At 36.7% G+C, this 26,594-nt stretch overlaps 1 protein-coding gene across 1 annotated transcript in view; it reads right to left on the reverse strand.

Annotated features, from left to right (window-relative positions):
* Nucleotides 1-23,340: 23,340 nt before the first annotated feature.
* Nucleotides 23,341-26,594, reverse strand: part of LOC150095896 (uncharacterized) — a 267,756-nt gene continuing 264,502 nt past the window's right edge. The window contains exon 11 of the mRNA XM_090409557.1: nt 23,341-23,563. Coding sequence (XP_090265683.1) covers nt 23,489-23,563 — 75 coding nt within the window. The 3' untranslated portion in view covers nt 23,341-23,488. The remainder of the gene's footprint in view (nt 23,564-26,594) is intronic.

Here is a 26,594-nt window from a genome sequence, read left to right on the forward strand (position 1 = left end):
CTCCTTAAACATTGTATCTCATCTGGATATTTAAAACATAAAAACACAATATACAAACAGAACTGTGGTCTAGCCATGAGCAGTCCTCTTTCGCCAATTTTCATCAGCAAATCTTTATCTCATAATACTTGATGTCTCATTGACTAAGCATCTTGTAGATCAGCTGAAGAGAGTACATGTGATGGTAAAGTTGAGACCTCACTCTTATGGTATTCAGTATCTCAGACATGTTCTTCAATGTTGCTTGATGGATTTTTCTTTCTGTCCATAGTAAGATGACCTACATTTGCACCATAGCTGATAGACACTCACATATTGAAGTGAGCAATGTTGAAGTTTTTTGGAGTAGTGATCTCATCTTGATAAAGCAATGAATACTGTATTGATTTTATGTATAATATATTATGTTATATATAATATATTCTATATATTATAGGAGGATGTGATGTCAGGAATAGAACTAGAAGGATATATAATTTCCAGAAGGATAGAAATGTGAAAAGGGGAAAAGGAGTGCTGTTAATGATTGGAGAGGAATTGTGTCCACAAAGTGTAGAATTTGATAGTGCATGCACAGATTTTGAATCTATGTGGTGTGAAGGTGAAATAAACAGGTTTGTATACCTGATAGGATGCTGTTAGAGGCCAGGGAATGCAAAGAATACCAATTGTGAAATGTTTAGGCAAATTATTTGGGCATGTAAAAAGAAGGTGATCCTGATGGGAGGCTTTCATTACAGGAATATAGACTGGAAGGAAGAAATGGTGTATAGGAACAAAGACAGCGAGTTTTTGGAATTTCTTAAAGATAAGTGCCTTAAGCAACTAGAGTCTTTAATGTTTTGGATTTGGTGATAACTTTGCAAGATGTAGTTGTTCATGAGGAGTTGACACTGCGACCAGTTGGTGTTAGTGATCATGAGATGTTTGTTTGGGAAGTGATGAAACAAGAAAAGATTAATGCCAAAAATGAATACATGTGGAAGTATGAAGCAGGTGATTATAGGAAACTCTGTAGTCAGTTAACATCGGTATGTTGGATAGATGACTGAGTGAAAAAAATGATGTTGGCAATGCATGGATACCCACAAGGCAGTATCTGACAAAAGCTATGTATAACTGCATACCAAAAATGAAGCGAGTAAATAGATTAGGAGTGAAATGGATGAACAGTGAAATTAAGCAAGCCTTGCTGGAAAAGAAAATGTTATGGAGGAGGTACAAGGCAGTTTGGTTGTGATCTGACTCATGAAGAGTATAAAGTGAGAAAGAATAATTATGGCAGATTAACATTGGTGGATAGTCATGGCAGCAGACAACAGCTGCAAAGGATATAGTAGAATTATTGAACGAGCACCTTATCACCGTATATAATACTGGTGTAAATGATGCTGTCGTATATATATATATATATATAGAAGAGAGGCAAGTATTAGGAGAATTGGAAGTTAAAGAAGCAGAAGTGTGTCAGATGTTGGTTGGGTTAGATGTGAATAAGACTGTGGGAATGGATGACATATCACCACGTATTATTAAGGAATGTGCACCACAGTTGGCTGTGACCTGACCTGATTATTTAATTAAAGTCTTGCAGTGGGTAGGATTCCTAAGGAGTGGAAAGAAGGCAAAATAGCACTGCTGATGTTAATTTTCTTCAGGAAGATTTGAATAGACTTTTTACTTGGACAAAAGAGTGTGGTTGTAGTTTTAATATCAATAAGTGCAAAGTGTTGCATTTTGGAGTGCAGAAATATAAGTCATGTGTACTATATCGATGGTGCTGTACTGCAGGAAGTGGATGAGATTAGAGATTTGGGAGTGATGGTTGACAGTAGACTGAAGTTTAGAGGGCATATTGCAAGTCTTGCAAAGGCAGCACATTATAGTGCTGCTATGATAAGAATTACTCTAACATATAAGGCAGTAGTTGTGCCACTGTATAAGGCACTGGTCAGACCACACTTGGACTATTGTGCTCAGATCTGGTCACCTAGTTTTCACTGTGATGTGGAGACATTGTAGAGCAGTGTTTCTCAAAGTGTGGTACGCGTACTCCTGGGGGTATGCGAAAGGTCGTTAGGGGATACGTGGCAATTTTCAGCTATGCATAATTAAAGGAGTCATTATATTTTTCAACAAACAGTGCAGTTAGAGACAACCAGGATAAAACGGCACTAACTAATGAATCACATCCCCTCTCCCAATGGAAACTGCAGTGTAGACCAAGCAAAACCATATGTTGCTGGTGGAACATATGGTTTTGCTTGACGCCATCCCCGTCGTTAACATGTTAAAACTAAGAAATATATAGTGAACGTATTTCAGATATTATGGAATTCGGTTGAAGGGAATTAGCATTTCAACTCAACTGTTGAAATGCTAATTTGTCTTTGGTTCGTGCAATCTTTTGTTAATGCCGCACCAATCATATGCAGTTCCTCACTGCTCTACGTATCTCAAGTCTTGCAAATTACTGGTAATTTTTGCTTGAAATAATGGGAAAGAAGATGATGCTGTTTGGGTAGATGACTTTGACGATGCACACAAAGAAACTGTTCTCGATGCCAAAAGTAGTGATAGCGAGTAGGAACTTCTTGGTAAGTCGCACCATTTTCAGTTTTTTTCTGAAAACTTTAGTTTCCGAAAATTCTCGCACGTATCTCGCAACACAATTTTTTAGCTTTCATTTTGGGGAAAAAATTTAGAGTTATATTTGAGTAAATACAGTATTTTTTTTTTTTTTGCTTTCAAATTCTTATGTATGGATCATTGGTTTTATTGGATTTATTTGATTGAATTTATAAAACCCCCAAAGAGAGCAATATAGCAAATACAAGTAGCTGTAAGCAACAAGAAAATGTTGATATCGCATCTGGATCAAACGAAATTGATGGGTGTGTCATCTGACATCCCTAGAGAACCAAGATTTAAAAATAAATCATTTTTTTGTTTACATGAACATATAAATTCAAATAAAATAGATATTTAATTTTAATGAATATTTTAAATTAATTTATTAATTTTAATTAAGTAATATTTTAATCAATTTACTTATTTGTTTGTAATTAATTAATTAATTTTTTAAAGTTAATTAATTAGGGGTACTTGGTAATAATGAAAATTTAAGAAGGGGTACGCGGATATCTGAAGTTTGAGAAACACTGTTGTAGAGGGTCCAGAGATGAGTGACTAAGACAATATCGGGACTTTGGAATGCTGGCTAAGGAGAGAGGTAGAAGAAATGTGGATTGCAGAGTTTGGTGGATAGGAGGAAGAGAGGTAATATAATAGATACATTTAAGTTAGTGAGAGTATTTTATCAGATTAATCCAGAGGGACTTATAAGGAAGAACCAAAGGTCATTCCTGGAAGTTGTGTAAAAGTGTGGTGAGGAGGGGTGCGAAGAGCAGATTTTTTACATGGAGAATTGTCAGTGAATGGAACGAATTACAGACTGTGTTGTTAATTCAAGAAGTGTTAAGAGTTTTAAGATTCTATATGATAAATGTGTTGTCAGTTGAATGAACCTCCCACGATGAGTCTGCCGACTCCATGGAGGGTGTAATAATAATAATAATAATAATAATAATATAAATATAATATAATAAAACTAAACTGATTAGAAAATTTAATAACTTAATGTCAGATAAAACCTCATAATCAACATTTTATTGAAAAAAAAAAACAGTTGTCAACAAGCTAAGTATATTTTTTCTACAGCAGAACAAACTGTTCTCACTAAAGATTTGCATAACTTTGCATTCTGATCCAAACAATACCAAAAGAAATTTTGTTAGCAAAAGTTGATTGAGCTACTTCTGTCTTAGCTTCACAAGAGACTTCATTGACTCGATTAAAATCAGTACTTGCTATAAATGCAGTGCAATCTCCTATTAATAATCTTTCACTTTTAGAATGGGCTGCTCTCAATAATGTAAGAAACAATTCTGAAATAGTGATCTTGTTAGCAGACAAAGGAAATGCTATGGTTATTCAGATAATTATGACTACAAAATTAGAGCTTCTTAATACGGACACTAACTCCATTATGGATTGTGACCCTACCAGAGAGCTTCAAAATTGCACCAGTAACCTTTTGAAAACAATCTATGAATTTAACAGATACCAGCCTAACTTTCTGATCTCTTCAAATCCATCCTGCATATTGGAACTCACAAAATTCATAAAGAAGGCATACCTCTATATCAGTGTTTCTCAAAGTTTTTTGGATCATGCCCCACCTCAACGTCTCAAAGATTTTGATGCCCCCTCTAGCATAATAGTCAGCCAAGTTCTGAAAAAAGTATAATAAAAATATGTATAAATATGTACATGTACATTTTCTAATTGTCCCCACAAAATATTCAAATTGCCCCATGTTGAGAAACACTGCTCTATAGTAAAAGGGATAGATTCTCCAACATACCTTCTTGCCATACATTTAGCTAAACTACTTAAGAGTTTGACAGGCCAATCACCATCCTTTGTTAAAAACTCCAAGCATTTTGTTTCCAATGTCAGCAACATTATCCTTGATAAACATGGCATTGTAGCAAGCTTTGATACACTAAATTTGTTTAATAAAAGCTCCTACAAAGGATCTCTTACACTGCTACAAGATAAATTCTAAAAGCAGGTTATGGCACTCCTTAAACATTGCATCTCATCTGGAATATTTAATATAAAAATACAACAAACAGAACTCTGGTCTAGTCATGGGCAGTTCTCTTTCACCAGTTTTAGCAAATCTTTACATGAAAGCATTCGAGAAAAAAGGTCCTAGAAGAATACCATCATAAACCAAAATTATGGAAAAGGTATATGGATATATTATTAGTTGGGAACCATGATCTATCTTCACCTGCTTTTTCATGAGTACCTCAATTGTCAACATCCTTACATAAAATTCACATGTGAATTAGAATGTAATGGTTCACTTCCATTTCTGGATCTTCAACTAATTAAGGAATCGGATAAATTAAAAGTCTTCTCTATATATCTACATGCCTTTTCCCATCATTATAGACCTCAAAAATTGAGTATTATTTCCATGTTAGGGGCCTACTGACTAATTACTGACAAAGATAAACTAGCTAAAGAGCTCCAACATTAAAAAAAAAACACCTTTCTTCAAAATGGCTATAATGACCACATTATCTCTAGACTACTTAATCAACTCAAGAATAGAGATATCTCTAATGACAAAAAAAAAAAAAAAAAAAAAAAAAAAAAAAAAAAAAAAAAACAGAAGCTTCATTACTTCTTAGCTCAAATCCATTTCCATAAAACTGGCAAAAATACTTTAAGAATATAAAATCAAAACAGTATTCACCCCACCCCCCTTTATCAAGATGAGATCACTACTCCAATTCACAAAAAAAACCTCAACATAGACCACTTAAATATCTAAGTGTTAATGAGCGATGGTGAAGATGTAGGTCATCTTATTTATACAGGCAGAAAAATCCATTGAGCACCACACTGAAGAACATATCTGAGATATTATCATCACATGTACTCTCTTCAGCTGACCCACAAAATGCTTCAGCAATGAGACACCAAGTGTTATGGAATAAATCTGAACTATATATATATATACAGGGTGTTCGGGATAAATTTGACAGTTTCGTAAGGAAAAAGAAAATCTTCTTTGTATCTATTAAATTTAATGAATTGACAAAAAAACATTACAGGCAGAGTTAATTACAATACTATCAACAAGATTTACTCAAAATAACCACCATTAGCATCGATCACAGCTTCAATTCTGCTTCGGAACCTCGAACAAGCTGATGCTACAGTCTCCCTGGGAAGGGCCGCAAAAACTGTTTTAATTTTATCCATTAACTGGGCTTTTGTATTACTGGAAGTGCGATTGGTGTCTTTTTCAACTGTGCCCCATACAAAATAATCCATGGGGTTAAGGTCTGGGGAGTTTGGAGGCCAAACATTTGGACTGGTGAAGTCGTAGAAATTTTCAGACAACCATTTTTGACTTTTCCCAGAGGTGTTGCAAGGGGCCGAATCCTGCTGCCATACATACGGCCTACCATTGGCTACCCTTGTTATCCAGGGCTTGACTACAGTTAGCAACTCCACGAACAAAGCCCGAATTCCAATGCCAGGGTTCTTCAACACCTGTTCCTGCAGATTTGCGAGGAATTCTGCTGTACGAACGCAATCAGATCGTCTGCTAGGGATCTTTCTTCTTGCTACATCCTCGTAGTCACCATTGCAAGTCTCTAGTTCATGCCTGATTGTTTTTACTGTATTCAGGGAGCATTGGGCAGCAGTCGTAATATCCTTATTTTGATGGCGGGCACGAATCATCATGATACAAGTTATTCTCTTCCATGATTCAGGTGGGTTCCAGCTATCCATCCTTTCTGACATCTTGTATATGAATGAAGAAGGGTCCAAACTTTTAAATGAAGAGAAGTGTGTGTTAATACATGTAACTTACGGAAAAATATAATTAATTATAAATATGTCAAATTTATCCCGAACACCCTGTATATATATATATATACAGGGGCAGCTTGTCTATAGGGGCCGGGCCCCACCTATATTTGTATAAGTAGCCCAATAATTGTAGTTTTAAAAAATATGTTTCTTGTAATTATTATATTTCCAACATGTTTTATTGATTAATAAAAAAAAATACTGTAGTATTTTGTGGCAATATTGTGTAATGAGACTTAGTACGGTCTCTGGGGCCAGCCACGGTTGGCCCTATTTTATATGTGCAGTACACAGGGCATGTATGAGCACGTACACTAGCGATTGTATTTGTTTACCGGGTGCAACGCTTATCTTGGGACCAGTTTAGTCTGGCCCAGTCACTGTGTTGCACGGATGCACATAGTGCACGATTCTTTTGATTGTGAACCACGTGCACTAGCAATCGTGTTTGTTTACCGAGCACAACGCTTATTTTGGAGCCCGTTTAGTCTGGCCCAATCACTGCGTTTGTACGTAAATAGCGTGCAATTCTTTCATTGTCTTATTATTTATTCTCGTTGTTGACCAACACCTATTGAGGCAAACTAGCCTCAATAGGTGCCGGTCCCAAGCCTGGATAAATGGCGAGGGTTGATGTCAGGAAGGGCATCCAGTTGTAAAACTTCAATGCCAGCTCAAACTATGATATGAGTCAAAGATAAAATGATATAAGGGCTAGGGCGTACCCCTTAAGTGACGTGCAGCCACATCGCCCTACAACTGCGAGAAGTGGACGAGGGCTACCGCATCAAGGGCAGGTGCGGTTAAAGAAGCGAGCCCAGCAGGTGGAGAGGATGTTGCGAGTGGGAACACTGAATGTTGGAAGCATGACTGGAAGGGGAAGAGAGGTGGCAGACATGATGAGGAAGAGGAAGTTGGACATTTTATGTGTGCAGGAGACAAGGTGGAAGGGGGTAAAGGCAAAGGAATTGGGAGATGGATATAAATTGTTCTAATCTGGAGCAAATAACGAGGGAAGAAATGGTGTAGGAATTGTGGTGTGTGGCAGAATGAAGGGCGAAGTACAGGAAGTGGGTAGAAGGAACGACAGGATCATGTGAATGAAATTGGGTCTTGGAGAAGAGCGGGTGGTCGTATTATGTGTATATGCCCCACAAGTTGGTTGTACAGCAGAGGAGAAAGACGAGTTCTGGAACGTGTTAGATGAAGAAATGAGGGAACTGGAAGAAAATGAGATGGTGATTGTCGGAGGAGACTTGAACGGACACATAGGGAGACAGAATAGAGACTGTGAAAGGGTGCATGGTGGCCACGGAGGGAATGATGAACCAGGAAGGAGAGAGGGTTGTGGACTTTGCAGTAGCATTTGATCTGGCAATTGTGAACTCGTTTTTCTTCAAGAGGGAAGAACATTTGATAACATTTAGGAGTGGTAACAACAGTTCACAAATTGACTACATTTTGACTAGAAGAAAACATCTTAAGTTGTGACAAACTGTAAAGTAATGCCAACAGATCAAGTAGCACAGCAACACCGACTGCTGTGCGCAGACTTTAAAATAAGATCGAAGATAAGAACCTCTGGATGCCATGGGATGAAGACAATTAAGTGGTTTCGCTTAAAAGAGGAGAGTGTGAGGAATCATTTTAGGGAGAGGGTATTAGAGAGGATTTTGGATGGACTGGAAAGTGTACAAGTTTGGTGGAAACATAATTCAAAAGTAATCCTGAGCTGTGCAATCGAGGTGCTTGGTGAGACATCTGGAAAGATTAGAGAGCAGAAGGAGGGTTGGTGGTGGAATAATAATGTACAAGTGGCAGTGACAGCTAAGAGGAAGGCAAAGCAGAAGTGGGATGAGTCAAGAGAGTGGAAGAGGACAGAGAGGTGTATAGAGAGAGAAAGCAAGAAGAGAAGAGAGTTGTGGCACAGGCGAAGGCCATTGCATATCAAGATCTGTATGATCAATTAGAAACAAAGGAAGGACAGAGAAAAATTTACCAACTAGCGAAATGTAGAAATAAAGCAGCAAAGGACATTTTACATGTGAGACAGATCAAAGACGCTGAAGGAAGAGTATTATGGAGGGATGTGGACATAAGAAACAGATGGAAAATATACTTTGAGGGACATTTGAATGAGGAAATTGCAAGGACTCACAGAGAAGATGGGCAGCCTTCTGAGGGGATGGTGCAGAACATCAGCAGGGTGGAAGTGATGGAGGCCATGAAGAGGATGAGGAATGGAAAATCGGTGGGCCCTGACAGAATTCCAGTGGAGGCATGGAAGGCACTGGGGGAGAGGGAATTGACCTGCTGTGGGATCTGTTCATGAAAGTTTGCCAACCGGAAAATATACCCAAGGAATGGAGGGAAAGTACTCTTGTCCCCATCTACAAGGGTAAAGGGGATGCACAAGACTGTAAAAATTACAGAGGAATAAAGTTGATGTCCCACACAATGAAAATCCTAGAAAGGGTTCTTGATGGTAGATTGAGGAAGGAGGTGGAGATCACAAAGGAACAATTTGGCTTCATGCCTGGTAGATTAGCAACAGAGATGCTACCTTTGAGTTACGGCAGATGATGGAAAAGTATCGAGAGAAACAAAGGGAGCTACATCTGGCATTTATTGATCTGGAGAAAGCATACGATAGAGTGCTAAGGCAAGAAGTCTGGAGGTGTCTGAGGGAGAAGGTTCCGGAGAAATATGTCAGGTTGGTGCGGGAAATGTACAGACAAGTGTTCGGACCTGTCTGGGACAGACAAAAAGTTTTCAAGTAACAGTTGGCTTGCATCAAGGGTCAACATTAAGTCCGTTTCTGTTTAATATTGTGATGGAGGTGGTAACAGAGGAGGTGAGAGAAGATGCGCCTTGGGCAATGTTATATGCAGATGACATCTTGCTGTGTGCAGATTCAAGAGAAGAAGCGGGAACTAAACTGGAAAGATGGAGAAAAGTACTGCAAGAGAAAGGTATGAGACTGAGCAGAAGCAAGACAGAGTATATGTGTTGCACAGTGGGTGGCAGATAGGAGACAGATCTGGAGCTGGAAGGAAATGTCATCAAGAAGGTGAGAGACTTCAGATACTTAGGTTCAACAGTGGAAGAAGATGGAGGAGCTGAGAAGGAAGTGGGATGCAGAATACAAGCAGGTTGGAGGAACTGGAGGGAGATGGCTGGAGCGTTATGCGATAAGAGGGTGCCGATCAATCTGAAAGGCAAAACCTATAGGACAGTAGTGAGGCTAGCTATGACATATGCTATAGAAACTGTGGCCCTGAGGAAAAATAACAACAGCAGGATGGAAGTAGCAGAGATGAGAATGCTTAGGTGGATGTGCGGTGTGACCAGAAAGGATCGTCTGAGAAATGACTATGTGAGGAGAACAGTAAAAGTTACGAACTTGGCAGTGAAAATGCAGGAGGCAAGGTTGAGATGGTTTGGTCATGTGATAAGGAGGGAGGACAAATATGTGGGAAGGGTCATGCAGATGGATGTGCAAGGAAGGCAGAAGCGTGGGTGGCCAAAGAAGAGATGGAGGGAGCTGGTAGAAGAGGACTTGAGGATGAAGAACTTGGATGTGGTGACAGCCCAAGACAGGAAGGTGTGGAGGAGACTCATTATCAACAGTGACCCCACTTAAGTGGGAGAAGTTGCAGAAGAAGAAGAAGAAGTTGTTGATCTGTTTTATTGTTTAATAAAAAAATTACTGTAGAGCTTTGTGGCAATATTGTATAATGTGACTTAGTACGGTTTCTGGGGCCAGCCACGGCTGGCCCTATTTTATACATGTAGAACACATGGCATGTATGAGGTACATGCAGTGGTGATCATGTTTGTTTACCAGACGCAACGCTTATCTTGGGGCCCGTTTAGTCTGGCCCAATCACTGTGTTTGTGCGTAAATAGCGCGCGATTCTTTCATTGTCTTATTATTTATTCTCGTTGTTGTTCTGTTGTATTGTTGTTAGTGTGTTTAATTATTGTTGGCGTTTTTTATTATAATTTATTTTAAAGTTTAAATTTTTATTACGTCCATAAACAATATATTTTAAATATGAACAAAATCGATAGTTTATTGGAAAAACGTTTCTCGTTTTTCGAATTAAAAAAAAATTAATAGCTCAATGCATCAATGGAGTCTGACTAAACATTATTGTAATAGAAATAATAACTATAAATCAATAATAGAACCACTATATAAATATAAAAAAAATTAAGTTGTTTTTGGCCTCTGGCCCCACCTGTTTCTATTGTCACCAGCTGCCACTGTATATATATATATATATATATATAAAAGACTGATATGATGGAATAGCTCTATTTCTTTTTTCCTGGTACTAATTTTCATTTTAAAATTGTCTACATCGTTCTCCTTAAAACTAAGCACTTAGCATTAAATGTACACTGTTTAAGAAGGGTACATTTAATGCTAACTATTGTATGTTTTATTTCCCTCATCTGAATCTTATGACCCAGATAAATAATCTCATGGTTATTACTTGGAAGTTGCTTGTTTTGATCCACTTTGTCTCAGATATCCAAATAATATTGAATATTGAAATGCTGAATAATTGAACAATATGTAGAAGATAAAGGATCTGAGGTTGATCAGTGGGCAAGATAAAATTTAAGAGTTACATTATGAGAACTGTGAGGACAGCACAATGGATTATGGTAATGATAAGGACAGTGATATAAAAATAAAGTTACAGTTCTGCTATACAAGGCTGAGGCAATATTTAGACTAGATTTGGTTACCTGGCTTTCGGGGAGATGAAGAGATTCTGAAAATAGTTCAAAGAAAGATGCTAGTCTTTGGGATATTGTATATCAAGACAGTTTGAAGGAATATAGTTATTTTGCAGAGTCTAGTGGATAGGAGGGACAGTAGGTCGAGGCATGTGTCTCAGTCATATCACATTATCCCCACAAATGGATTTAATCCAGATCAACACAGAAGAGATTTCATAAAATAGCAATACAAGCAGAACAAGAGGCCAGCTCTGGAAGTTGAGGGTATTCAAAGGATTATTTGCTTGGAGGGTGATGGATGTGGAAAGAAACAGTAAATGAGTTTAAGTCAAGGTTTGATGACCAATATGTTTGAAAGTAAAAATCTCAAACTTTCTGATTCCATGAAGGTTTTATGATAATCAGCATAGTAATTTTGTAGTTCTTTTGCTACTTCACTTCTTTATCACTAATGTTTTATTATCGTGATGCCCATCTCCAGTTCTGTTGAATTTGTTTTGGTACCTAATTTTTTACTATTTTACACAGTTCCTCAATGGAAACCAAATCATATTACAGTCATATTGCATGATTTGATTTCATCAGATCAGAATACAGTTTGTTTGGCCAGTTCCAAACTACTAGTCAATCTTCATCTGATTCTGGCATTCCATTAAATACCAACCAATGTGGTGTATTTATGTGAAGATAATGACTGAATATTGAATCAGAAGTCCCAGTTGGCCTCTTCATTCCTTATATCGGTGGTTCTTAACCTGAGTGGTAGTGGGACCCCCCTGGGGGGTGCTGCAAATGCTGAGGTGGGGCAGTAAGCATTTTAATACTATTAATATAATAAAAGCAGAAAATTCTGTATTTAATCTAGCATCCCTATTTATATTGTGTGTTTGGCAACACTGTTCAGAATATTGTATGTCTGGCAAATACTGTTCACATTTATTTGCTACTTATTTTTAGGATTTTTACATTGCCAGTTAAGTAAGTGGGCTATTTTTTGGTCTGTCTACATTAAAAATCATTAATTTGGGCTATTTTTAGTAGAATCCGCTACTTTTATTAGCTTTATCTGCTACTTTTCCTAATGCCAATCTGACAACCCTGGTTTGCAGATTAAATCCAACCTGTGGTATCGTGCAGTGCAGTGCACTTTGTTGATTTTGTGCAGTACTGTAGCCTACTAAAATGAGTAAAAGAAGAAAGTGTCATCAATATTCAAGTGAATATTTAAAATATGGAATTATTCTATCTATAAATAATGAGCAGTTACCAATGTGCTTAATATGTGAAAAAACTTTCTCAAACAAAGGAATGAAACCTTCAAGAATGATTGAACATTTAAGGAAAAAGCATCCAAATAAAGCAAAAAAAGATGTGGAATACTTTCGCAAATTAAAGACTAATTTAAAAATCATTCATGGACTTAAAGAGTTGGTTGCAAAACAAATTAACCAACAAGAGAAGGGACTTGTTGTATCTTACAAAGTTTCAAAATTAATTGCCAAATGTGGAAGCCACATACATACTATTGGCGAAACTCTCATCATACCATATATAAATGAAGATTTAGATACGATGACTGGTCCAGGTAAAAATAGTATGATATCAGTTTCTCTCAGCAATAGTTCAATATCAACAAGAATCAACAAAATGGAAAAGGACATTGAAAAAAACTTTGTGATGATTTAAAAATCATAGAATTTTATTTGCAACTTGATGAGACAACTTTATGTGACATCGAAGCTTTGTTAATGGCCTACGTGAGTTATATAGATATTAATGAAGAAATCATTGAAGAGATTATTGAAAATTGACACAAAAGGTCCTACAATTTTTAAGATCGTTAAAGACTTTTTTAATGCTAAAAACATTCATCTCACAAATATCATTGCATGTGCAACTGATGGAGTACCAACTACGATTGGTTGTCACCATGGATTTATAGCACATTTAAAAGAAGCAGTTCCAGATATCTTTACAATTCACTGCATTCTTCATAGACAGCACTTGGCTGCAAAATATCTTAGCAGTAGACTACATAAGACTTTGGATGATGTTATTAAAGCAGTGAATAAAATAAAAGCCCAGCCATTGAATACCCGTATTGTTCCGGAACATTGCCATGAAAATGAAGAAGAATTTGAGCATCTTTTGCTTCACACTTTAGTTATATGGTTCTCAAATGGAAACTGTCTGCAACACTTTAATGATCTCTACAATACTGATTTCATCATCATCATCATATTATTATTATTATTATTATTTAGGCCTCCACGGAGTCAATAGACTAATCGCAGAAGGTCCCTCCTAGGAAACACAAAGTCTATCATACCACTCCTTAATCTTTCATACCCATGCTGTTGAAATTGTACTTGAGCTTCAAAATCATTATTTAAGTCAATAAATTCTTCACACAAATTTGGATGAACAGAAGTGGCAATAGAAAGAATCTTTCATACCCATGTTGTTGAAATCATCATCATCAAATTCCTGACATTTACCCTCAAGGGGTGTACAGGATATGATAGTACTACATGACTTTTGATGATACTGATTTGGAATTTCTTAATTCACATGATGAGAATATGTGTAATGTTCTAAAAAAGGAAAAGGTTAACATCACATATCTTTCTGATATTTTCAAAAAATTAAATGAGGTTAACATCAAATTGCAGGGAAGCAACATGAATCTTATTAAAGCAAAGGGAATTATAAATGCTTTTGTCAACAAATTAACATTCTACAAGCAGAGCATTGCAAGATGAGATTTTCTGCAGTTCCCAAGTCTACAAATAATAGATGATTTAATATTAGATACAGATACAGATTTGGATTGATATTGTTCCCTTCTGACACTGAAAGAAGACTTGATGATCAGATTCAAAGACTTTGATGAGCTTAAAATACTGGATTGGGTCATAAATCCATTTCTTTCTGTTGTCACTTCTGTTCATCCAAATTTGTGTGAAGAATTTATTGACTTAAAGAATGATTTTGAAGCTCAAGTACAATTTCAACAGCATGGGTATGAAAGATTCTGGCCAAACATGCAATGAAACTATCCTCAGCTTTGGCAAGAAATAAAATTACTGCTCAATGCTTTTCCTTTTTCATACTTGGTCAAGAAAGGATTCAGTGTCGTGTTGCAATTGTTAGCTAAGCATGAAATAGACTGCAAATAAGTGAAGAAAGAGGAGACTTGAGACTTCGTTTGTCAAACATTGAACCTGATACTGAAAAATTAGCAGGATCTCATCATACTCAGGGTAGCCATTAACGATTGGCTTATTAAATACAGTAACTTTACTTCTTTTATGAGTAAAAATTAATTTGTATCGAAGTCATTAATTTTTAATTAACTATCAGTTCAAATATTTATGGTAATTTAGGTTTGCCTAATAATAATATTTTATAATTATCATATTGAATAATTAACCTACTGTAAAATTGAGATTAAGACACCACAGCCTTATATGATATGAAGTAATATCTTATATATCTAGTTTCAACTTTTAATTAACTGCTCACATATTTGGCTTTAACTCTTAATCAACCAGTTCATTCCCATATGATTAGAAGAAGGAGAGGTGATATGATTGAGACTTTTAAACTGTTGAGAGGTGGTTACAGGGTTGACACTGGGGAGTTCTTTCGCTTGGTTGAAGAGCAGGAAGACAAGGGGCTAGCCCTGGAAGTTACGAAAGGAAACTGTGAGAAAGACAGTGAGGAGTGGTTTCTTTGCATGGAGGGTGGTTGAACCATGGAATGCACTGCCTGATAGAGTGGTGAGAGTGAGAACGGTCAATGCGTATAAGGAGTGGTATGATAGACTGTGTGTTTCCTAGGAGGGACCTCTCTTGATGAGTCTTGATAGAGTTGTGTTTCTTAGACCACGATGAGTCTTTTGACTTCATGGAGACCTGAATAATAATAATAATAATGATGATGATATGAAGAAACTGCTTACACATCTGGCTTCAACTTTTAATTAAATGCCAGGTTGGTTGGATAGCATCTCTTCTTTTAGTTGTGAGTTCATATTTTGTCATACTAGAAGAGTAGCAGTATCATACCAGGCAATGATTTTCATCATTAGTATGATACAATCATTCAGCTGACTGAAGGCAGATAAAATTGGCTTGATAAAATTACAATGTTTGGTCTGTAGTTTGCTAGATAATTTCCTCTTACAGTTTTGCAACCCATTGTACACTGTAGGCAGAACTGTTTAAATAAATAAAAAAAAAATATATATATATGTGTGTGTTACTGTTAAAATGTATAATTCAGTTATTCTATGATGGGTTGTTTTAGAGTATATAACATAATATAATCAGCTAATGTCTTTTATTCCCTTATAAGGAGTAGGTGAAGCCTTTTAATCCTATCTAGCTTTTGGAAACTGAGTGGGCAGTTCAGTCTCCAGTGGTAGCCAATCAGAGATAGCTAGCTCATGACTATCACTAATTATAAGCAGCAATTGATGAAAAGATGTGCAAACAAGTGCTGCATCTCTTGGTAACTAGCCCTAACAGGATATGTTACTGTCTGAAATGATGTGAGTTCTACGGTCGATTTTCTTGAGTTTACAGGAGAAAAAAACCTGCTTGCCTGTGCCAGAGATCAGCTAACTCAGGAATTGGTCGAAGAAAGGCTTATAAAAAGTTCCTTCAGTCGGCAACTAGACTTGAACTTGTCTATCTTCAGGTGGCCTAGTGCAGAGGATACAAGCATCACTTCCACTGAGCTACACAGGCCCTCCATTTTTGAGTATGAAATATAATTGTATTTCATACTTTAACTAGATAATTTACCTAGGTATTCTATGGAATAACTACATAATTTCGGTTAAAGTATATAAAAAATAATTATTGATTGGCAGCATGTGGCAATGGTCCATTATATTTCTAAAAAACGATTATGATTTTCACTTTCATAAATTTATTTATAAGTCTGATGAATGAAAATAAAGAGTGTAATAGTAAAAAAAAAAAAATAGAAATAAAAAATGGCATATCCATGATACACCATGATACTTTTGGTTTCTGCTAAGGCTTTTGACAGAATACAGCATGGTAGGCAATTGCATAAATTGGAAAATGGGTTTGGATTATAGAATATTAGCATGGATAAGATGATGGCTGACAGACAGATATCAAAAAGTGGTATATGGGGAATGTGAGTCTGCAATATTTAAGGTCACCAGTGGTGTACCACAAGGATCAGTGCTTGGTCCACTGTTATTCAATCTAAACATTAATGATATTGGAAAGGATTTGACACATGACATACAGCTATTTGGAAATGATGCAAAGATAGGTAGGGTATTCAGCATTCCTGAATACACTACCTATTATATTAGTGGGATTGTTATTATTATCCCAAGACCCCCATGGAGTCAAAGACTCATCTAGGAGGTCCTTTTGTCATACACACAGCTCATCATACCGCACCGTCAACACACTTAAATTCTCTGCAGACACCACACTCTCAGGCAAGGTATTCCAATCATTCACTCTGCATGCAAAAAACCTGCTTCTCACACCCTCCTTATATGGCTTCCAGGGATGACCTCTGGTTCTCTCCTGATCTCCCACTGTTTGCTGTAAAATCTCTCCAACATTCATCCCATAACAAATACTTTACTAACTTGTAGGCCTCTATCATATCACCCCCTCTTCCTCCTATCCACCAGATTCTGTAAATTACATCTTCTCAGCCTTTCCTCATATTTGACATTTCAGAGATCAGAAAAACTACCTTAGTAAGTCGCCTCTGGAACCATTCCATTTCTTCATCCTTTTGAAAACCAGGTGACCAAATCTGGGCACAGTATTCCATGTGTGGCCTTATCAAAGTCTTATTCAATGGAACAAGAATCTCCTTACTTTTACAAGTCAGTGTCCTCCACATCATTTCAAGAATTCTTTGTGTTGTCCTCACAATTTTGGCAATGTGTCCCCTAAATTTCAGATCCTTATCCACTGTTACCCCAAGATCCCTTATTTCCTCCACCTCCAACAAAATATTCACACCAAGCGTAAATTCTACATCCCATCTTTGTTTTCCAAATTTTAAAACCTTACATTTCTCAACATTGAACTCGCATCCCCATTTCCATACTCATTCGCTCAATTTATTCAAGTCTTCTTGTAAGACCACAGCATCTATTCTACTCTTCATAGTTCATCCCAACTTTGCATGATCTGCAACCAACCTGAATATCTCCATCCAAATCTTCGCCAATATCTTGAAGAAAAATATCTTATGCTTGAAGAAATTAATGAGGCTAGGGATCTTGGAGTGTTAGTAGATATGAAGTTGAAGTTCAGGGGCCATGTAGCAAAGATTGCAAATACAACTCAAAAGATATTTGCAAAGCTGGAGCGTTCACATGTAAAAATGAGGAAGTCATTTTGCCTCTCTACAAGGTCTTGATAAGACCTCACTTGGACTATTGTGTGCAGGTCTGGTCTCGTGATTTCTGTTGTAATTCTGATACAGTGAGGAGGGCACAAAGGAGAGTACTGATTATGAAGAAAGATTGAGAATTTGTAGACTGCAGACACTAGCAAACAGGAGAAAGATTGGGTAATATGATTGAGACGTACAAATTTCTGAAAGGGTCATAGACGATTTTAATTGATGGAATTTTTCAATTTATGGATGGTGGGGAAAGGACAAGAGGGCATCCTTGGAAGCTGAGAATGAAGGCTGCTAAGAAGGAGGTAAGAGCTAGATTTTTCTCTCATAGGGTGGTGCGTGATTGGAATGAATTACCATTGGATGTTGTGAGTGCACTAACAAACTGGAGAAAGATTAGGTAATATGATTGAGACTTACAAACTTCTGAAAGGGTCATACAGGATTTCAATTGATGGAATTTTTCAATTTATGGAGGGTGGGGAAAGGACAAGAGGGCATCCTTGGAAGCTGAGAATGAATGCACTAAGAAGGAGTGAGGGCTAGATTTTTCTCACATAGGGTCGTGCGTGATTGGAATGAATTGCCATTGGATGTTGTTAGTGCAAGCAGTGTGAATGAATTCAAGAATAAGTATGATAGCTGGTGCGTGTAGTATGTGGCCTCCCTCCGTGAAGGACTCTCTTAATAATAATAATAATGATGATGATGATGTAAACAGTGTAAAAACAAGCATTTGTTCATTTATTTATTTATTGAGGACTCATGTGAGAAAAGGATATATGTAGAACTACAAGGGGGGTGCTCGGAAGCTCAGGAGACATTCCACGCTACACCCGCAAGCTCAGAAGACAGCTTGCGGATGTAGCGTGGAATGAGGAGTTAGCTAGAAATGAGATCAATGCAGCTTGGGGGATTTTCAAAAACTATCTAGTAGATGCAATGTCTAAATGTATTCCAAGGGTGAGAAGGTTAAATAAGATAGGTGTGAGATGGATGAATAAAGAGATTAAGCATGCGATACAGAGAAAAAGGGGATTGTGGAGGCAGCATAAGAGAAGTGAAAATAACCAATTTCATGAGGTCTACAAAGACCAGGCAAGGAGGATGATTTGGTTGGTGAGAGCAGCTAAAGAGAGGTATGAACAGCAATTAGCTAATGAAGCCAAAAAGAATCCTAGGGAGTTCTTTCGATATGTAGCCAGCAAAAGAAAGAAAGAATGATTATGGAAGGATGACATTGATTGGAGAAAATGGTATAAAGACAGCTGTTGCAGAATGTGTGGTGGAGATACTTAATGAGCAGTTCATAAAGATCTTTCAATCTTGTGAATGTGACTTCATGGAGAGATTCAGAGCAGTTGATAATGGGAAGGAGAGACTGAATGTAAGTGAGCAAGAGGTGTTTGAGGAGTTGAGTAAACTAGATGTTAATAAGGCTGTGGGACTTGGTAATATATCATCACGTATTCTGAAGGCATGTCCCAGGGAGTTGACACCTGCCTTGACATATTTTTTTAATATGAGTCTTGCACTTGGTCAAGTCCCTAAAGAGTGGAAGGAGGGCAAGATTGTGCCACTTCATAAAGGAGGTGATCGAACTCAAGCATCAAACTATAGGCCTATCTGTGTGTCAGGTGTTGTGGTTAAGTTGTTGGAGAAGCTTGTGAGAACTAGGATCCAGAGTTGGGTTGACAACAATGGTATAATCTTTGATGGACAGCATGGATTTGCTAAAGGGAGGTCATGTTTTAGTAATCTACTTACTTATTACATTAAAGTGACTGGTTCCTTGGACAGAGGAGAAGGATACACAGTAATATACTTGGATTTTGCAAAGGCTTTTGATAGAGCAACCTCATGATAAGTTGACAGTCAAAATAGAGCAGATGGGGTTGGATATTATATTAGTGCATTGGATTGGAGACTGGCTATCTGATAGGTATCAACAAGTTGTGCATGAGTGCGATATCCAGGAAAAGGAAAGTCACTAGCGGAGTGCCTCAGGGGTCTGTTTTAGGGCCATTACTGTTTAGCTTGTATATTAATGATATTTGCGAAGATTTGGATGGAGATATTCACTTGTTTGTAGATGATGCAAAGTTGGGACGAACCATAAAGAGTAGTGAAGATGCTGTGGCCTTGCAAGAAGACTAGAATAAATTGAGTGATTGGGTACGGAAATGGGGATGTGAGTTCAATGTTGCAAAATGTAGGATTTTAAAATTTGGAAAACAAAGATGGGATGCAGAATTTATGCTTGGTGAGAATATATTGTTGGAAGTAGAGGAAATAAGAGATCTGGGGGTGATAGTGGATAAGGATCTAAAATTTAGGGGACACATCGCCAAAATTGTGAAGACAACACAAAGACTTCTGGGAATGATGCGGAGGACACTGACATGTAGAAGTAGGGAGATACTTGTTCCAATGTATAAGGCTTTGATTAGGCCACACTTGGACTATTGTGCCCAGATTTGGTCACCGGGTTTTCAGAAGGATGAAGAGATGTTGGAAAGGGTCCAAAGGCGACTGACTAAGGTAGTGTCTGCCCTCTGGAATGTCGAGCATGAGGAAAGATTGAGAAGATGTAATTTGCAGAGTCTGGTGGACAGGAGGAAGAGGGGAGATATGATAGAGACCTACAAAGTTGGTAAAGGGTTGTTATACGATCAATGGTGGAGAAGTTCTACAGAGAATAGTGGGAGATCAGGGAAGAACCAGGTCATCCCTGGAAACTGTATAAAGAGGGTGTGAGTAGGGGAGTGAGAGGCAGGTTTTTTCGTGCAGAGTTGTGAATGATTGGAATGCCTTGCCTGAGAGTTTGTTTAAGAATGGTATGATGAGATGTGTGTGTGATAAAAGGACCTCCCAGATGAGTCTTTGACTCCATGAGGTCTTGGGGTAATAATAATAACAATAACTTGAACACGAAGAACTATAATGGCATTTAAACCTATTGACTATGTTATAAACACCTTTCAAAGAGATACTTTTTCGTCACAAACATCAATTTGACTTAATATATGATTCTTTTATAATTCCATTCCTTGTGTATCGATTTATAAAAACTACCCTCACATTTTTAATAGGCAATAAAGAGTGTGTTTCACCTTTTTGAAGGTCTATTTTGGGAAGTTTAATAGATATGGTAGAACTAATACAAACTGTAGCATCAGAAGTCATTTTAATTTTTTGTAAACTTAAGCACCCCCCTCTCTTTGGCGATTCTCGTTTTTTTTTAAATAGTTTTCTTTTTGATTCACAGAAGACAGTCTGTTGAAGTAAAACCAATCAAACTCATCATCTATATCTAAATTCACATATTACACATTCACTGGTAATTTGCACAATGCAGATGTGTAAATTTTGTTTCCCCTAGAACTTTCATTTGCTTACATTTCTACATTTTTATGTAAAAATTTCAGTTTTTTTCTTTATGGTTTTCTTTATTGGAAAAATTTCAAGCCAAAGATGTCAAACTACAAAACATTTATGTTTGAAAATTATTTGCAGTTTGTATATTATCAGAGTTAATCATGTTCAAATAAATCAACAAGTGTCTCTTTTCACACTATTTACATTAATATGTTAGTTTTACTACTACGTTCTCCACTTGTATTCATCGGACAATAAATTTATGAAAGTGAAAATCATATTCTTTTTAGAATACAATGGACCACTGTAACATTTTGTCAACCAATAATTATTTTTGCATACTTTAAGTAAACTACTTAGTTATTCTGTTTAGCTCTATAGAATAACTAACTTCTATAGAGTTATAGAATAACTAACTGAGGAATTACATATTCTATGTAACTCCTCAGTTTATATATATATATATGTGTGTGTGTGTGTGTGTGTGTGTGTAGTTCCCACATATGAAAGGTTATTTATCGAGCCTTGATAAGACCCATCTCGACTACTGTGCCCAGATTTGGTCACCTAGGTTTCTTCTTGATGGGGAGGAGGTTGAGAGGATCCAGAGGCGAGTGACCAAGATGATAGCAGGTCTGTGGAATGAACCTTATGAGAACAGGTTGAGGATTTGTGGGTTGCAAAAATTGGTTGATAGGCAGAGGAGGGGAGATATGATTGAGACATTCAAATTACTGAAGGGTTTCTATAAAATTAATTCAGAAGATATTTTTGAGAACAGGGCTGGTTGTGGGAGGACTAGGAGACATCCATGGAAACTGAGCAAAAGTGTGGTTAGTAAAGGTGTTAGAGCTGGGTTCTTTACTTTTAGAGTAGTGAATGAGTGGAATGCACTCCCTGAGTCTGTGGTGGATGCTGTGACAGTGAATGAGTTTAAGGCGAGGTATGATAGATACTGTATGAATGACGAATAGTTGTGATGAATATGATCTGGGGTCTTCCTCGATGTCTAATGACTCCCTGGAGTTGCCCGTAATAATAGTAACAGTAATAGTAATAATAATTTGTAAACCTATAGTATATTTGTACTGAGGAGTGGCTAAGGATTTTCCTTTTTCCATTTTTATCAATTATATATATATTTTTTGTAATTTTTTATTTAATTTACAGAGTCCAGAAACCCTGCTCTAGAGACCATACATGAAATTTTTTCAAGCTACTTCAGGCCTCCAATAAGCAGGGCAGTGGTATCACACTGAGTGATGAAATTCATTTCCCATCTAAGGACAATCAAAAACATGTCCATGACAGGATTCAAACCCATGATATGTTGACTGGAGAGCAGGTAATGCCCTCCACTCAGCCAACCAAGCCAGCATTCTAGGTATTTCATAAATTACCTAGTTAAAGTATGAAATAAAATTCATATTTCATACTTTAACTAAAATGATCCATTATTCTATAGAATAACTAGGTATTCTATACAATAACTAAATTATATACATTAACAGTAACATATATACACCTTCTTAATGTGTCAGGCCTAATGGCCTCTCATGGTTGAGTAACTTGGCTTCATAGAATTAACATTAATTAATACAATGATAGTTAATTTGTTTACATTATCTTCTGTATCTATCAGCTGTGTAGTCTTTGGTTTTCTTGTGCAACCTATATAAGATCATCTGATTCATCTCCTTATAAAGGCTCTTGCATACCCTGATGGAATTTGAAAGCCATGTTTCCAAATAAAGGATACTGTCATTATTGGCTACTGAGCAAAAGCTCAGCCAGTAATGGCAGCACTGTTTGACATGTTCCTTATCTTCTTTTTCTGGAATGTTGTTTTCCTATATACAAGTGAGTGATATCTAATGTATGTCTATCCATCTTACTACTTGAAAGTTTCTGAATATTTAAGAAATTGTTATATATACAAAACATGCAGAATACTTAAAAGTTTAATGCTCTTCTAAAGTCAATTGACATATTCAGAATTTTCTCTCATAGCATAGAGAGCATCTCTGTTGTCATCATAACATAAAAACTTATTTCTGAAACTTATTTACACACCCATCCCATTTTTAAATTAGTTATATTATAAGAATGGCAATTAAAAAGTAAAAGGAATGGGTGGCCATTATATATCCTCAATCTTCCTAATTCTGTAATAAAAAAAAATCTAATTGAAGAATACTACATTAATTTAGTTAATTTTACTTTATTTTCAATTCTTTACTTTGGCCTTATCAAACATGAGCATCGCCAGGTTATGATTTACACATGTGCACTAGTGTCAAGAAGTATTTTACAAGGGAGCTTTTATATCATAGTATAAATTATTATCACACCAGGCTTTTCATTTAATAACAACTGAATCATACATAGAATATTCAATTTAAGAAGGGAGGGGGGGATATCCTCTACAAGTCTTTGTAGATATGAAATTACATAGGAAAATGTTTGCTATATTTTAATTATATACCATCAACCCAGGTTTGCCATCTGTTCCAACTTTTCCTGTTTCACCACGCATGCCAACAGGCCCCTGTTAAAAAAAGTATTTTATAAACTATTTTTAATATGCATATTGGAACTTGTATGAAATAAGGATATCTTTTAATTACAGAAGCGATATATTTAAATGTATAAACATTTGCAAAGTATAAACTTTTTGAATACTGATGAAAGTGATACAGTTAAACAGTCACCTTTATGGAAACTAATTCTACTGTTACAGCATTCTGTATCCTTAATAATATGCAGAGGAATGGACTGAATTTCATCCTTTCTTTCAGCTCATTCATTGAATATCTGTGACCTGTTTGTGAGTATCTTGTTTTTTTTAAAATATTACAGTAAGAAATAATCAGATCTGGTAGGCCAATTCATCTTTTCAAATTCATAAATAATTCTTCTATAATATTTCTTTAATTCCAGTTAAGTTGCTAGAGCTTAGAACTTTACATAGATGAAAATGCAAATCACGTTTCAGATACCTGGTTCTATTAACTTTCTGCAACACATATATTGGATATGCTTCAAGATATCTGCTAAACTTAATGGTGAATTCAGTTGGCATGGTTACTGCAGGATCATAGACATTTTGTGGATTCTTTTTTTATGATGTACAATCAAATTTTATAACTTTCTAATTAATTTCTAAGCACCACATCACAGCAAATGTTAATGTATTATTTCAAGTCTTATGGAGTTATTGTATTGAAGTCATCAAGGAGAGTCTATCCAGTCTGTAAACTACAGCAGTATAAGCTGGGAAGAGGAAAATGCAAGTAGTAAGAAGGGGATAGAATTTCTGGAATTCTTGAGAGACAAATGTCTTCAGCAGCATGTAATAGAGGGAACAAGAGGTTCAAGAGTTTTGGATTTGGTCATAGCATCAAAAGAGCTGATAATAAGTGAGATGACATCTCTCCCACCAGCTGGAGAGAGTGACCATGTGGTTTTGACCTGGAAGATGAACAGACATGCAGGTGTATCAAAGAAAAGGGAACATATGTGGAATTATAAGGCAGGTGATTATAATAGTCTTAGACATGAACTTGGGAAAGTTTCATAGAGGGAAGAATTGGAAGGTTGGAATATCATTAGTGCTTGGGAAATTGTGAAGAAATATTTGTTAGCAGCAATAGTAAGCTGTATTCTTGCACAAGTGAAGAAAAGGACACAATTTGGTGTAAAGTTGATGACAAGCAATATTAAACACAGGAGCTGCATGTGAAACAGGTGAAGAGCAGATGCATGAAGAATATTAGACACAGGCCAGGAGAGTGACTAGTATGGTAAGAAAGGTGAAACTGGAATATGAGAAGAGATTGGCCCTTAGATCCAAAGAAAATCCTAGGGAATTTTTTAGCTATGTGGTCAGGAGGAGAAATGATTGTGGAAGAATGACATTGTGGGATAAAAATGGGAATAAAATGGATTTGTTCAATGAACACTTTATTGGTGTATTTCATCCTGGAGGAGTAAATTTTAATACTAGAGAGAGAGAGATAGGGCAGGCTTGAGGTTTAGAGGTACAGGAGGAGAACGGACAACAAACACATGTTCGGATAATGAACACCTCACAGAACAAACACAAGAAGAAGTGACGCTGTGTGTAAGATTTGTACAACTGTATTTTACTGCCATCTATGAATGATTTCTGGAAAGAGACTTTGATAGTTGTATACATAACCTTTTTTGTGTGCTAGTTGATTTCTGTTCTCTGAATTTTTTAAGTGCTTTTCTGAACTTTTTATTTAAAAAAAACGAAAAAACTGATAATATTATGAGACCTAAAAAGAGTGGAGTGTCAAGAACTGTGCTCACCATAGAAACCAAGCAAGAGATAATAGCCAAGGTAGAGAGTGGGCAGAAAATGTCTGACGTTGCTAGACAGTATGGCTTGAACATACTGCCTAGCAGGTCTACAGTAGGCACAATCTTAGCTAAGAAAGATATAATCAAGAAGACTCAAGCAGCTAAAGGAATAACAAAAATCACATCTGAGAAACAAAGATGTGCCATCCATGAAAAAATGGATGAACTCCAAGAAAACTCTTGAATGAAGAACACCAAGAAACTCAGCGAGATGTGTTTTCTTCTGCAAAAGAGGAAGACGAAAGAGGACCAATATCGACATCTGATATTAAAGATCTTTTGAAGAAGTGGGAGGATGTCAGAACAACGGTCTTAGAATGGCACCCAAATCAGGTTGAGGTCAATAGGCTTGGGGAGCTCTACAACGACAATGCTATTAATCACTTCTGAAAAATCCTGAAGAAGAGAGAAAAGCAATTGACATTGGACAGATTGTTTAACGCCCCACAAATGAAAAAAAAAACATGACTGATGAAAATGCAAGACTGTGTATGTATGTATTATTGTTATTATAAATAAACGTAGTAAGAAATTATACTAATTTTGATTTATTTTTTTTGGGTCTTCAGAACGAATTAATCAAATTCCCATAAAAATCTATGGTAAATCGATGATTCATTAACGAACAATTCGGGTAGCGAACATTGTCTTTGAATGGATTATGTTCGTTAACCGATCATTCTCTGTACTGAGTACTCTGGATCTCAGTGTGGGACTGGATGGTATTTCACCATGAGTTTTGAGAGAATGTGCTAAGGAACTGACAGCGCCATTGCCCTGGCTTTTTAATGACAGGTGCCCAGGTAATGGAACGAAGGTAAGATAGTGCCATTGCATAAGAGCAGTAGCAGACTGGAAGTCTCTAATTATAGGGCAGTTTGTGTGTCATCAGTAGTTGTTAAGATCTTGGAGAAATTAGTTAGGGACCATATACAACATTGGACAGATTGGGGTAATGTTATCTGTGAGAGTCAGAATGGATTTGTGAGGGGGCACTCTTTTTTTAGTAATATGCTAGCCTTTTATAATAAAGTTACAAGAGCAGTAGATGAGGGAAAGGCATATACTGCCATTTTCTTGGATTTAGCGAAGGCATTTCACAGGTTGCCACATGATAAGCTGATATTTAAGTTGCAGCACATGGGTTTGGATGTCAGGTTGGTCAACTAGATTCAGGATTGGCTGTCCAATAG

The sequence above is a fragment of the Typopeltis vanoorti genome, chromosome 19 (assembly GCF_054136105.1).
Source record: "Typopeltis vanoorti isolate ZY-2024b chromosome 19, IOZ_Tvanoo_1.0, whole genome shotgun sequence".
Taxonomy (NCBI): domain Eukaryota; kingdom Metazoa; phylum Arthropoda; class Arachnida; order Uropygi; family Thelyphonidae; genus Typopeltis; species Typopeltis vanoorti.